This window comes from Balaenoptera musculus, chromosome 11 (assembly GCF_009873245.2).
Source record: "Balaenoptera musculus isolate JJ_BM4_2016_0621 chromosome 11, mBalMus1.pri.v3, whole genome shotgun sequence".
NCBI classification, from domain to species: Eukaryota; Metazoa; Chordata; class Mammalia; order Artiodactyla; family Balaenopteridae; genus Balaenoptera; species Balaenoptera musculus.
The window spans coordinates 99,704,169-99,719,957 of NC_045795.1; the positions used below are offsets into that span (position 1 = coordinate 99,704,169).

General features: G+C 36.1%; 1 protein-coding gene across 7 annotated transcripts in view; it reads right to left on the minus strand.

The window, feature by feature from the left end:
• Positions 1 to 15,789, minus strand: part of TMCC1 (transmembrane and coiled-coil domain family 1) — a 220,687-nt gene that overhangs the window by 38,285 nt on the left and 166,613 nt on the right. The window contains exon 1 of one of the 7 annotated variants that reach the window (XM_036870628.1): positions 3,530 to 3,751. The exons of the other annotated variants lie outside the window; for them this stretch is intronic. Coding sequence (XP_036726523.1) covers positions 3,530 to 3,592 — 63 coding nt within the window. The 5' untranslated portion in view covers positions 3,593 to 3,751. Of the gene's footprint in view, positions 1 to 3,529; positions 3,752 to 15,789 lie in introns of those variants that run through there. 7 annotated transcript variants of the gene reach the window in all.

Genomic DNA, 15,789 nt, shown 5'->3' on the forward strand with positions numbered 1-15,789 from the left:
GTGATCCTTCTCTAAACCTGGTTCTCTTATAGTATTCTATATCTCAGGGAAAGCATTACTATCCATCAGGTTACACAAGCCAAAACCAAACCATGCCAAAGCCCAGGAATCATCCTTGACATCATCTGCCTTCTACCTATATCCAATCCAATACCAAGTCCTATCTATTTTACTTTCCAAATTTCTGTCAAATTATAATACTTCCCACCTATCTCTACTTATTTCTACTGTCAAACTATTAGGACAAAATCTTGTCCTCTCTGGACTTCCCTGGCAGTGCAGTGGTTAAGAATCCGCCTGCCAATGCAGGGGACACGTGTTCTAGCCCTGGTCAGGGAAGACCCCATATGCCGCAGAGCAACTAAGCCCGTGCGCCACAACTACCGAATCTGCGCTCTAAAGCCCGCAAGCCACAACTGCTAAGCCCGCGCTCTAGAGCCCACGAGCCACAACTACTGAGCCCACATGCTGCTACTGAAGCCCGTGCGCCTAGAGCCTGTGCTCTGCAACAAGAGAAGCCCGCGCACCGCAACGACAAGTAGTCCCTGCTGGCCGCAACTAGAGAAAGCCCGTGAGCAGCAATGAAGACCCAACACAGCCAGAAATAAATAAATAAATACATAAATTTATTTTTAAAAAAAGATTAAATTGAGGAACAGAACAACTATTAAAAAAAAAAATCTTGTCCTCTCTCTCCTGAATCACTCACCCTGACTGATCTAGCTGCATTCATTTAGGCCCTCAATTAAACTGAAGAATTAAAAGAAGAAGAAGAAAAAAAAGGAAATCCTAAATCACCCAATGCTTAAATTATTTTAGTAGCTTTCCACACTCTTAAAATATTAACAACAAGAATGTGAACTTGGTCTATAAAGTCCTATGTGATTGACTGGGCTCTGGACCTCTCTCTAGCTTCATCTTATAGAATGCTCCTCCCACTCTAGCCACACTGGCCTTTTTTAGACCCTGCTGCTCATCCTGTTTCTTCTCACTGTGGATGAAGAATTGTTGCTCACCATCTGCCTCTACAAGGATGAAGTCACTAGCCACCGTAATCGCTGACCTTCAACACACCCTGAAAGGAGCCAGGGCAGAGATCAGGAATGAGGCACTCTGTGCTCCGGGAAAAACTGGCAGAACAGGGCTTCAGATCGTTAGATATTTTTCAGATTTTATGATCCCAATTTCTTGCATCTTCTCATATTTAGAAAAGCACTTAAATCATTATTGGAGGCATCTGCTCCTTGTGACTAGTGGCAACTTTCTGCCAACATGTGTGCTTGACTGCATGAATCCCCCTTCACCGAAATCACATATATACTTAACTCCCCACCTACCTCTTTGGAGTAGTTCCTCACAGCTATCTGAGAGGCTGTCTCCCAGGCTATAGTCCTCATTTTGCCCCAAATAAAACTTACTTCACAACTCTGATGTCGTGCATTTTTTTTTCAGTCGACATCAGCATAGGGTCTTTACACATGTAATGCTGCCTACTGTCGTTTCTTCAACTCTCAGCCAGGCATTTTGCTAGGTGCTTGGGCATATATTGACAAAAAAATAAAGTCTCTGCCTTCATGACACTTAGGGCTGAGTGGGGAAAAGTGGTGGAAACAGAAAAACCAGTAATCAAATAACATAAATTGTGAAAAGTGCTGCAAAGAAAAAGAACACAGTGCTGTGAGAAAAGGAATAATGTAAGGCAGAGAAACCTACTTTAGATTGGGAGGTCATAGAATAATTCTTTGAACAGGGGCATTTAAACTGAGTTCTCAAAGATAGAAAAGGAAGTTTTTACTTTAACTGGCCCACAAATGAAAAGATGTATTATTACTGTAGGTTTCATGTGCCAAGAAAATACAGAATTTGGAATTTTATCATAATCAAGATGAAAATACAGTTAACCCAACAATTCAATAGAAGAAAAAAGATTTGTCTATTCACTGCTTCTTAGAACTCACTTGGTGAAAGGTTGAGACTGTGTTACCAAAAACTTAAGGAAGAAGCAGAAGGATGATGAGAAAGGAAAAGGCCAGTAAACAAGGAGGGGGCCACCTGCCCAGTAACCTAATGGAGTATATGGATAGCTGTATTTACAAGGCTTATATAACCAGTGAGTCAGCAAAAAGCCAGGTGTCAATGGTTCTCTTCTGTGCCCCTCTAAGCAGCTAGAAAACTTGGCTCTCTCCACTGGTGAGAAGGGGGGGCTCAAGGACAAGGTCTGAGGTAGGCTAATAAAAGTCACCATACCATCCAGCAACACTTGCCTAAGAAAGGATGAGGAAAAGTAAACCTTCATGCTTAGAAAAACACAAGAAACAGGATCCAACTTAAGGCAGATTAGAGCAAGGTAGGATTTCACAGACCTAATGTGACTATTTCTTTAACTTGCAATAAAATGCTTATTAAAGATCCCCAAATCAAGACTCCAGAATCTGCTGAAAGCAAACCCTAGATTTTAAAGAGAAAATATCTTTACCTTTCTTGGGGTCCATTAGTATTTCAGGGCTACTTTCTACAACCATCTTTTCTCTAATAAAGGCTAATATGTATTAATAATAACAGAAAAAGGCCTCATAATGATACAACTGGGCCTGGCAAAGAAAAACTGTACAAAATAGAACATAAAAGGGATTAAATCACAGTACAGGCAAAGAGATAAAGCACTAACAACCACTTGATAATGAACAGCAATGCTAATGAACCTAAGCTAAACACCCACCAATGCACAGCTATGAAAATAGGAGACTCCTCAACCTGCCTTCCTCCACCTCCATACTTATATTCTCAGCCTAGTACTGTTCCAGCGGCAACAATTTAATAAGAGCAAGAAGACTTTATTTTTTCTTCTCCACTTCAGGCCATAGGGAAAGCTGGGGGGAAAAAAAAAGGAGCGGGGGTAATTATGACTGTTCAAAGAAGGGAAGGGATATCTTACTGTTAGCGTTCTTTGCTCTGGAAATTCCTAGCTTCTGCCTCTTCATGGATATGGAGAAAACTTGATGATTATTTCTGAAGGTCACAAAACTGAAAGACCAGAAATAATGGTTTCCTTTCTAGCTCCCTTGGCTATCCCTCACCACTAAATGTGCATCTCTAAAATGTTTTAGTTATTGCTAAGAGACAATTCTATATAGCTGATACAGAAAAGTAAAAACAAAACAAAACAAAACAAAACAAAAAGGTGGGGGGCAAGGTGGTGGAGACCCAAAACACAAGCAACACATTTATCTTACCAAAACCCCCTGTCAGGCAGTCTGCTGATTTTGCTTGCCACAAAGCTCATCCTTCATTTGTGCACTGCCAGAGCAAGCTTGGATCGTGCAAACAATCACAACCTCTTTTGGCTGTAAGCTCTTTCCATTTGTCCCAGCTTCCAAACTGCAGAGGAGCTGTGGCATAGTCTGTCAAGGCTGCACATACTTGGTTTCCGAGAATAACTCTGTAAATGAGGACAGCTACCACTGGGAATGCATTCCCCCACCAACAGCCGGCCGAAATGAAGCTTCTAGTTGATCCCTGGGCTTCTCACCTTCACAGCCTCAGAGAAGTGCCTTTCACAGAGCAGGCAGGTACAGCCACACCACATCAACATCCCTGCATAGCCAATCCTCCGCAGTGCCTTCCTCAGCCTTCATACAGTTCCGGTTCTGTCTCCTGCATCAACTCTTAGAGCTTTCTACATCTGGGAGCCAGGGAGGACTCTGCTGAATAAACAGAAAGCTTCTGCCAAACAAGCATCCGTGTGTGTGTGTGTGTGTGTGTGTGTATGTGTGTGTGTGTGTGTGTGTGTGTGTATGCGCGCGCGCCTGGATGCGGGTGCGGTTTGCTAGAGCTGCTAATGCAAATGAATAGTTGAATAGTTTGAGAATGGAGATCACAGACAGTAGCTGCCTCTCTTCTCGAGCTGTGAGCATCTTTTACAAAAGACAAAAGCACCAAACTGGCTGAATTTAAAGCTACAGGACATTAATTCACCATCCACATTTGTATTTTCATTTAAAACCAGATAAGGTTTAGAGAATAGCTTAAAGAAGGTTAAAAACATTCTAAATAGGATAACACTGTTTAGGTAGCTTGGTTCAATAAATACAAAGAGAAAACAATCTACCCATGTTTCAACAAAGGACTAAAAGATCGCCAGGACAAATTTCTATGCTTTTCTAATGTTTCTTCTCTTATTTTCATTTTAGGTTCACAAAGTCATTTAAATGAAAACTGAGCAAGAGAAAGACTTCGGAAAGACTTCTTGTGCACAGCATGAGACCCTGAAGTCTTTTTCACTATGGACAAAGGGAGAAAAAGCTTCTGAATGAAAAGCATTAAGGTCTCTGAAGTTTAAGCAACAGATTAAAACACCACAATCGTAAACCTGAGCTCAGCTCCTGTACCATCACATACTATTTATTCAATACCCACGATACTGCATGAAAGAACTGAATGTCTTGAAGAAACTGTTTCTGCACTGAAAAAGTCACTTTGGGATTTATCCTAAAACAACCTATCAGATCTGAGCTTTATTTCTTCATTTATAAAAGTAGTTTTGGGAAATGCACACGGGAAGAATTTTAATGATTATAAAATATAGTGTAGCGTGTACAATGTATAATAGCTAGTAACATTTTTTTGAAGTTAACATGCACAAAGGTTAACATGAAGACAATTTGATATAGTACAGTATAGTCCTTTCTATGAGCCTAAAGCTGTGATCATTTCTATACTTCTATTTAAGTATGGGGCTGGAAGCTCAGGCCAGCAGAGTACTGAGAGCTCAAAGAAGGTTCTTCTATCAGCATTCACCAGCTTCATTAGCATTTTTCATTTATAATCAGAGAAAGTACTCTGAATGGAATCCAAAGTATCTTGAATGAAATTGAAGAAAATTCTGGGTTAAAACCATGGCTCCAGAAATTCCTCTTTTATCTCTAGAGGCACAGAACTCAGACCTTGACTCTCCAGAACAAATTAATAGAGAATTTTATGACTTAATACAAGTTGTGTCTTTGCTTAAAAATTAGGTTATAAGGTTTCAACAGAGTAAATATTTGTTTCTACAAAAACAATGACAAAAAACCAAAACCAAAACCAAAACCAATCCTGCACTGCTAGCATCAACATTAGCAGATGTTTGCTTAATTCTGTTTATTAGCATTTTAAATATACCTTCTCTTCAGACAATTATGTTCACTGTAGAAAACTTTGAAAACACGAGTGGGCATAAAAGAAAGCAAAATTATGTGTAATCTCATCACTTAGAAAAAACCAAACCAAACATTTCTGTCATGAGGCTCTTTTATTCTCTTTCCTTCCCACTGAGATCACTGAAGCAAGTGTTGAGACAAGGTGTCATAAGATCAAAACTGCCTTGACTGGATGAGCTGCCATATGTACAGAGCAGCGCTGAAGAGTTTCCTGGGTGTGTAAGACCTTGTGTGTAAGAAATGTTCACTGTGTATTTATATGAGTCATGATCTTACCTTACAAAAAATTATTCTCAAACAGTTTTTGAGGTTCCACCAAGATGCTAATGAATTTACCCAAGTTGTCAGAGAAGTACCCCTCACTGGCTGCCTTAGCCTGGGTACAAGTCTTCTTGGCTCCCAAAGCAAATCTCAACTGGCAACAGAACATTAATTTTGCTACTTTCTGGTTCTTTTGATTTTTTTTCTCTTGCTGATTTTGTTTGTTTCTGCTTTATGATAAATTACTCCTCATTGATGGCAGCACAGAATGAGAATTTGATTTTAATAATTTGACCATTTGGTGGTCTCTTCAGAAAAGTGATACACAATAGATCTATTTTCTGTTGGGTAATAAACCAAAAGTGAATTCAGTTTGTTAGACTTTTCTTTTTGCCCATTTGTCTATATTGAGCTCAACTCAATTAAAAATGCTGTATATATTATAAACGGGAACAGCTCTTTGAGATCTGTACTGGTAAGGTTTTGTGCTTACTTTTGATTCATGGCTGAAGGTGTAGAACTGAAGCCATGGCTCTCTGTGTGTCTGTGTCTGAAATTCAGAAAGATCTTGACTTCTTGTTGTGTAAGTGTAAAATGTTTTCCTATTTTTAGAAGACATTAAAAATTAATTATAATAGCTCTTAAATTAAGGGGTTCTGTTCTCGTTGGTTTTATAGAGCTAAATAAGCACTTACATATCAAATAGTCTTAGAAGTCCAAGAAAACGAACTGAACATGTAATACTTCAAATATGTTAGACAAAGAAAAAAAATCCTTCTTACAGAAACTACTAGTTCTGAAACATTAAAAAAATCCAAATTCATATAATTAAGTTAAATATTTTGCAAATCAAGACTAGATTTGTAAACAAACAAACAAAACCAAAGAAAAAAGACTAGTTTTGTCCAAGTATAATACTGCACACATTTTAATTTACTTGGGTTTGTTTTAATTCAGATTAAAATTAATCTGAACTTCCTAAATTTACTTATACAGGTTTACTGAACAAATAAGTTAATATTATTCTTCTTATATAATGCTGATATTTAGAAAAATGAAAATCTGTGTTCATCTAAATTGAATCGTAATACTGAATAACTTTTTATATCAATAGCAATTATGTGTCAGCTTAAATAGCTCCAAGATCTTATGGCAATTTAAAATCTTGAACTAATGTTAAATGTAGCTAATTAACAAATAATTCTTGGATGCTCAGATAAATTTCTAAGTAAACAGAATACTAAATGTTGATTATTAAGCATAGTTTTAAGTTGATATACATTTGCTTCTTATTTGTATATGCTATTAGAGTGGCTATATCTTCAGGTCATGTTACCAATCGGGTTCATTTTGCCCCTTTAAGAAGGTGTAAGAGAAATGTGGGACTGTAGAAAGTCTGTTATGTTTATTCAGGAGCCTTTCTGGTCTGCTAAAATCCTTGTGTGTGACAGATATTTCTTATTATCCACTCCCTCCACCTAATCGTCTCTCTGAAATATGTTATAATTGATATAGGAGGTTCAAACTATGCTAGGAGCAACAGTACAAGGTGTAAAGTCCTTTTGTTTTTGAAGGAAAAAGAGCATTTTTGTCCCAAAGTAAAATGGCAGTTTGTTCCAGAATTTGAAAGAAAGACAAATCTTAGAAACTGAATTTGATTTGCCTTGGTTTATACTACTGGGATCTGAAAAGAAGATATGAAATATGTCCAAATTTTGCAAAATTCAATCAGTTTTGATGGGCTAGTTTCCTTGGCTTACTGATTAATGCCTTCATCTACAATATGAAAGATTATTCTTTATCTTCTGTGTAATTTGCCTAGATAGCAGAATAACTTTCTGGCTTTATGTTGGATTTACAATGTTCTTAATGATTAAAAAAACAAAACAAACCAACCAGAAAGAACAAAGGTTTTTTACTTGTGAAAGAGCTAAGTTCTTTGAAATTGCATTCCCTTACGTGTTTATTATAATGTTTTATTGTCATTTTGATTAAATAACCAAGTACTGTTTCTCATCCATGCTCCTATCTTAATCAAGGGCCCAAATCTCTTTCAACAATTCTTTTGATTTTGCCTTCCCAAGACTGGCTCCTAAATATAGAAAAATGAAACTTTCAGGTTAACTGTTAAACCTAAAACTATCTTTAAGAGTCTCATGGAAAGGAATGTACAAGGTACTCTACAAACTATTGCTACTCCAAAGAACAGACCCTTAGGTACATGTTTCTGAGCTGACATCACTTAGATAACTTTCAGAATTTACCAGTGGACTAGACCAGGATTTCCACAATGCTTTTCAGTCCAGAAGCAGATGTTTCATGAAAGCAGACTGCTGACCCAAGTTCCATTTGAGCAAGAACTAACTACACAGGACGGAATGAACTGATGAAGGAAATTTTATTGTGGTTTTTTGTTTAGAATACTGTCGATGTTATCTTAATGTTCTACTTTTTGTGGCTACATGAGGAAGCCCTTTTACTTTCTTCTTAAACTATTTCTAACTCACATTTTAGTAGACTCTGCTTTTGTGATCTAAAATAAAACATTAAGTGGTATCTGATTTTCACTGAATCAACAGTATTCAGAAACTTACTGAGTTTTCCTTAACTTTTTATGTCAATACAGTTATTTGTGTAGGATCAATACTAGTATCTTATCTCCTTTTTATTAGGATATAATTGGATTTTGTAACCACACATACCTAGAATGTCATATTTGAAAAAGAGTCTCATTTAATCATATATGAAAAACCACATTAAGAATAGTTGACTTTATATATGGAGCCAATGTCTAAAAAGAAGCCCTCCCAGGAAAACCGACCTGATGCCTGATTTACAGGGTCCCTGGCTTAGCGGTGGTAAGGAAGGTCACTTACTTCCCGGCAAGCCTCAGCAAATGCTGGGGACCTAAAGATGAGATTAACTCACTCAAATTTATCAGCTCTGTAGATGAAATCTAGTCAGAGAGTTTCTTAGGTGTGGTTTCCTAACCTTGGGATAGTAAATAATAGAGGTGTTTAAAAGTCCAACCTAAAATTCTTTACGAAAACCTCCATACAGAAGTTAATCTTGTAGACTCAGTAATTGCTCAAAACTGTATCACTGTGGATTTGCAAAGAAAACTCAAGGATGTCTGTATGATTAATTAGCACTCTTAATGCATCTATATAAATAATCAGGTCAAACCTAAAGAGACCAACTATTTTGTGATCAAGAAAAATCTTGGGAAATTATTTATGATCACAAGAGGGATGGGAGATTGTCAGCAGACACTGTGAAAGACTAAAATGGTAAAAAATTTTACGTGCCCTTTCAAGGGAATATCTGGTGTTGTCTATTGGATATTTTGGAGTTATCTGATTGTATAAAGGTCTGCATCTTTGTCTCTGGCTAGGTTATTCTGAAACCCTGTAGAGACGGAAATTACCTTGTGGACAGCACTGGTGATGAAATACAAATCAATTTTGTCTGGTAGAGAATATAAATTTCCGTTAAGTCCAATTCTCATTTTAATATCTTCCTGGCTCCTAATAATTGGTTAATTAGTGAGTTAAATACAATCTTTGACATATGTTCATTTTGTATGAGAGTCATAATTTTACCTTTGAAAATAACATTTAACATTTGGGTCCTTAGCTTTTATTAATATTTTGTAAAGCATCTAATTAAAAAGCAATTGTTTAATTCTGCCTGTTTTAATAAGGCTCTTACAAAAGAGCTAAGAACTATTTTTACATTTTTAAAGAGTTCTAAGAAAAAAAAACAAAGAAGAATATGTAATAGAGCACTTTTGTGGCCCTCAAAGCGTAAAATATTTACTATCTGGCCCTTTACAAAGAAAAAAAAAAAAGGTTGCTAACCCTTGCTTTAGATCAAAGTTATAGTATCTCAATTGGCATAGATATTTTAATAAGTGTGATCAACATGACAAACTAGAAGACACCGATGATTTAGCAGTAAAGTTAAGTTAGGACCCAGACTGAGAAAATAGGCTCCTTTACTAAATACCACCTAAAGATGTATCAGGGATATTTTAATGATAACACAAAAAGTTTCCTTTACAAACAACTAAAAACGTTTAAGTGTTACTTTATAAAGAAACTGTTTAATACTATTTTTTCACTGAGTAGTTTTCAGACTTCTCAATACTGATTAAAGTTTACTGAACATGCCTTTAGACGGAAACAAAAGCTGAACATAAGTTTCACTAGAATCTAGTTTTTGAAATAATTTTACACATTGCTGTATAAATACAATAATCTGGACAATAACAAAACAAAAATAATAACAAAAAACCCTACTAAATTCAGAATTATATCTGACAAGAAAATATTTTTTCCCTCAGTAATACAAACCTATAATAGTATCTTTATGGTGTTCAACACTGTTGAGTATTGCGGGGGGGGGGATGCTGAAAATTTCATAAGGAAATAGATTTTATCCTTCCAAAATTCCTGGGGAAAAGATGTCTTTTAAAAACCTCTTTGTTATGCAACATTTCAAATATATATAAAAGTAGAGAGGATAATGAATTTTATGCACTCTTTATCCAGCTTCAATTATTAACTCATGGCTGGTACTTCCTCCCTCCCTTGCAATTATTTGGAAGCTAATCCCAGACAAAAGATACTCCTTATAAAAACCAAGACTAATTCCAGAGGCTTTTCTATATTATTAAAACCTGCCTCAGCTGTCAGACCTCATGGATACTACTTTATTTTTTGGATAAAATGCCTAATGTTCTCCTTCTCTTTCATGCTTTACTATATTTTATTCATGAAGGATCTACTGGGAAAAAATGTCCAAAGACCAAGGAACTTGTTCTGTTTCTACAGACTGACCTTCTTGATGCTGATGCCTGATGACTGGCTGGATAAATTTTTCCAAAAGCGGCAAAAGATGGGGAAAAGTAAAGTTGAATCAAGGAAGAAAAATGATAAATCTAATACATCAATTACTATCTGTACTTGTAGAAAGCAGAGAACAGATCTGCAAGGAAGGCACTGAAGTTAAAACCTGTCGCATCAGTTGGCTGTGCATTCCTCAAGGAGTCTCTTCTCTTGCCCTCCTCCAGCTGACAGCCAGTTCAGCTAAAAAGTCCCTAACTGTATTAACCTCCCACTGGGATTCAATAAGAGGTAGGTTTTGTTTGACTTCAGCGGCTTTCTTTATGTAAAAGTAAACCCCCATAACCAGCCAGTGGGTGGGGGAGCAGAAAAATGACAAAGCGAGGAACTGTAAAGGAGTTTAAAATCTTTTGAGATTAGTATAGTCATATGAACCTCTAAATAAGGCAAGTACTTTATTTTACTGCTTAGAACCAATTAGTTCAGAAAGGAGAGCAACAGAAGCTTTTGCTTAGTGCCAAAGCCAATACCAGAATCATGAGGTTTTAGGAAGGAAGAATAGAGGCACTGACCTTCTTTAGAAATTAGTTAAATTACCTGTCTTCCTGTTCGAGACAATTAACTGAAGAAGTACAATAAGCAGTGAAGGTTGCTTATTTAGGCTCTGCCTACCTCAAAGGAATCATGTACCACCTAAGGGGCTCAAAGGTGTTTGGGGAGCTATTTCACATCTGTAAAGTACCATAAAGCCCTGATGGGAATAGCAGCCTCCAACCAAGGAAGGGCCAGGTAACCCCCAAGCACCACCTGCAAAGCAAGTGCAGAATCATACAGAAATTTGTGTCATAAGATGAAATGGTATAATAAAATAGTATCTGTGATGTCATGAGACAGAGTATAGAACAGTGGTCTCCAACCTGAGGTGTGTAAAAGAGTCAAGCTGTTTTCCAGATTTCCAAGGGCCCGATAGAAAGTGTACATTCACCCATAATGAAGTTGTATATGCAGATTAAAATGACAAATATTTAATTTTGTGTGGAATTTTAAGTACTCCAGGTGGTATCATTATACTGGTGCTGCTCAAAAATGCTGACTGGCTCTTAGTTCCTCATTACTTTTCTTTTTTTCAGGAAAAATAATATATGCTGTTTGTAAACAAACATTTTCAAAACAGCAGGCTTATGAGGAAGAAAAAATATAGCCTTTAGTGGGGCCAGGTTGATTTCAGTTTTATTTTCTAAGTGAGGTCATACCTTCAGTGTTTTTCAAAAAATTTTTTTCTTTATTGAGGTAATATATACAAAACACAAAACTTACCATTTCAACCATTTTTTAGTGTACAATTCAGTGATATTAAGTACATTCACAATGTTGTGGAACCACTGCCGTTATCTATTTCCAGAAATTTTTCATCATCCAAAACTGAAACTCTGTACTCAGTAAGCAGTAATTCCCCATTTCCTCTAATCCCAGATCATACCTTCAATGTTAAAAAAAAAAAAAAAAAAACCAGGCATGACATGATACTATACATAGAAAAGCCTAAAGATGCCACCAGAAAACTAGCTAATCAATGAATTTGGTAAAGTTGCAGGATACAAAATTAATACACAGAAATCTCTTGCATTCCTATACACTAACAACGAAAGGGCAGAAAGAGAAATTAAGGAAACAATCCCTTTTACCACTGCAAGAAAAAGAATAAAATACGCAGGAATAAACCTACCTAAGGAGGCAAAAGACCTGTACGTAGAAAACTATAAGATACTTCTGAAAGAAATCAAAGATGACACAAACAGATGGAGAGCTACACCATGTTCTTGGATTGGAAGAATCAATATTGTCAAAATGACTATACTACCCAAAGCAATCTACAGATTCAATGCAATCCCTATCAAGTTACCAATGGCATTTTTCACAGAACTAGAACAGAAAATTTTACAATTTGTTTGGAAACACAAAAGACCCTGAATAGCCAAAGCGATCTTGAGAAAGAAAAACAGAGCTGCAGGAATCAGGCTCCCTGACATCACACTATACTACAAAGCTACAGTAATCAAGACAATGTGGTACTGGCACAAAAACAAATACAGATTAATGGAACAGGATAGAAAGTCCAGAGATAAACCCACACACCTATGGTCACCTAATCTACAACAAAGGAGGCAAAAATACACAATGGAGAAAAGATAGCCTCTTCAATAAGTGGTGCTGGGAAAACTGGACAGCTACACGTAAAAGAATGAAATTAGAACACTCCCTAACACCATACCCAAAAATAAACTCAAAATGGATTAAAGACCTAAATGTAAGACCAGACACTAGAAACATAGGCAGAACACTCTATGACATAAATCACAGCAAGATCCTTTTTGACCCACCTCCTAGAGAAAGGGAAATAAAAACAAAAATAAACAAATGGCACCTAATGAATCTTAAAAGCTTTTGCACAGCAAAGGAAACCATAAGACGAAAAGACAACCCTCAGAATGGGAGAAAATATTTGCAAATGAAACAACAGACAAAGGATTAATCTCCAAAATATACAAGCAGCTCATGCAGCTCAAAATCAAAAAAACAAACAAACCAATCCAAAAATGGGCAGAAAACCTAAATAGACATTTCTCCAAAGAAGATATACAGATGGCCAACAAACACATGAAAAGATGCTCAACATCACTAATTATTAGAGAAATGCAAATCAAAACTACAATGAGGTATCACCTCACACTGGTCAGAATGGCCATCTTCAAAAAAATCTACAAACAATAAACTCTGGAGAGGGTGTGGAGAAAAGGGAACCCTCATACACTGTTGGTGGGAATGTAAACTGATACAGCCACTATGGAAAAGAATATGGAGGTTCCTTAAAAAACGAAACATAGAACTACCATTACTGATATACATTACTGATACTATTACTGATACTATGTATAAAATAGACAACTGATGGGAACATGGCACAGAGAACTCTACCTAATGCACTGTGGTAACCTAAATGGGAAGGAAGTCCAAAAGGGAAGGGATATCTGTATGTGTATGGCTGATTCATTTTGTTGCGCAGTGGAGACTAACACAACCTTGTAAAGCAACCATACGCCAATAAAAATTAATAATAAAAAAGGCAAAATAAAACAACTCAAATTTCAAAAGTATACGGTAAACCATTAGAATATGTTCAAGCATATTCTATGTCAGAGAAACTACCACTTGGAGGAAATACATAGGTAATGCTATATTGTTTTAGAAAATGCTATTCGCCACAGTAAGGAGCTGTTTTCTTGCTATGCTCCATGAATGTCAGATCTACATAAGCCATCTACTGAAAATCCTTACTTAGTATCTATTTTATACCTTCCAATCACAGGTGAAGAACAGACCATACTGGGCTCTCAGGAATAAAAAAACAAACACATTTTTCACATTCTCAGAAAACATAAAAATTGCTGAAAGAGCAAGAAAATGACTTTCAAGGGCTATTTCAAGTCCATGTGAGAAGAACAAGGATTGACTCAATTTATTCTTTCCAAAATCTTACTAGCCATAGATGGCTTCGGCAGGGGAAGATATGAAGCTATTACATTTTTAAATAACCTGGCTTCACTGTCCTTTGTTGTTTAATTTCCCACTAAACTGCATACAGCCCTAGTGGTTCCAAATATTCTTTAAGAATAGCAAAATAAAAATACAACCAAGAAGGAGTAGGAAGCAAGTTGAAGACACGTATGCTATTAACTAGCTACTTATGGGAATATAATGCCTTCCAAACTTCTTAAAGTTTGTTATAAAAAGACAATTAAAGGGCCAATTTCTCATTCCTTTGCCCTTTCTCTTGAGATACCATCACATTATAGTATTCTATTGTTTCATGTCATTAAGCTTAGACAACAGGCCTTATTATATTAGTAAGATGGGGTTGGAAGGCTGCTGGTCTGCAGAAGAGATGGAGTTGAGTCCTTGCTTTGCCATCCATCAGTTTTGGGACTTGTGTGATTTACGGAGCTTAAAACGAATCAAGGCCTGGTACCTAAGAAACAGGACTAGAGCTTGCAAGGTTGAGGTTAAAAAACTAGAGAAAGCATAAATAGGATAATTGAAGACAACAGATCAATTGTCAAAGGAAAATGAAAAGACAATAAATACAATATTTAGCTATTTATACCAGAACATATACTTAATAAATACTATTAAATATTTATTAAATGAAGGAATAAATGAGTAAGTAAAACTCTGGGATTAGTTAAAATTTAGGACAAAAGACAAATTTTACTCTGCTGCAGATTAGATGATCTCAGAGTAAATATTCACCTGTCTCCTGTTTTTTCCTGAGACATTATGTCTTAACGCATTCTGCCATCTACTTTGGTAGTTTTAACCTGAGAAGTCAAAAGCTTGAAGAGAGGTGAGAAACTAGAGGTGTTCTTAGTGAAACATGATAAGGATTGGAGTAAAGTAGTGGCAGAGGAAATGTGAAAGAAAGGCCTAGTGATTCTTCTGAAGAAGGAACCAACAGGATTTGTTGACTACATATTGGAGATGAAAGAGAGAATGAATAAAGATGAGGCCCCTATATGGGAAAAGAATCTAAAAAAGAGCGGATTATATGTATATGTATAACTGACTCACCTTGCTGTACACCTGAAACTAACACAACATTGTAAATCAACTATACCCCAATAAAATTTTTTTTTAAAGTTAAATAAAAAAAAAAGATGAGTCCCAAGTTTCCAGTCTAAGAGAGTGATGATGCAATAGGGAAGATGAAAAACAGGGTTAGTTTTAGGAAAGACAATTATGAATTCAAATTTAGATATTTTGAATTGCAGTAAGATGATCATTTAGAAATGGTTAGAAAGAAAGTGAAGCTGGAATTCTGATCCAAAGAAAAGGGTCTCCTAGAGATATTTCTATAACTAGTGTCAACATTTAATGTGAGATGACAAATACGAAGCCAAATATTTACATGTTCTTTGGCCCAAGTGTGCTTACATTAAATAGGAACAGCGTATAAGTGAACAAGTCTTGCTGAGGTCAAAGCAACTAACTTTTAAATTCCAAACTCACATCAGGTTTATAGTAGTCAAAGTGGCTGAATGAGAATCTGTACTGTTCCTGAAAATATCACAAGCACAGGTTCACTAAGCTGAAGCTAGGAAACAACTCACTCCTAGAGCTTCAATGAACTGCATCAATGTATATACAATAGATGTATACACAGCAATAGTATACTTATGATTATAATCACAGAGGGGAAAAGGAAGAAGATAAGGAAGATAACAGCACACCTTCAACTGGGGTCAATAAATATGTTCTAATATAAAAAGTATAGAGAATTAATGTCCCTTCAGACACTAATTTATTTATTATATTAAAAAATTTTTTAATTGATGTAGAGTTGATTTACAATGTTGTGTTAGCTTATGGTGTACAGCAAAGTGATTCAGTTATATTCTTTTTCATATTCTTTTCTATTATGGTTTATT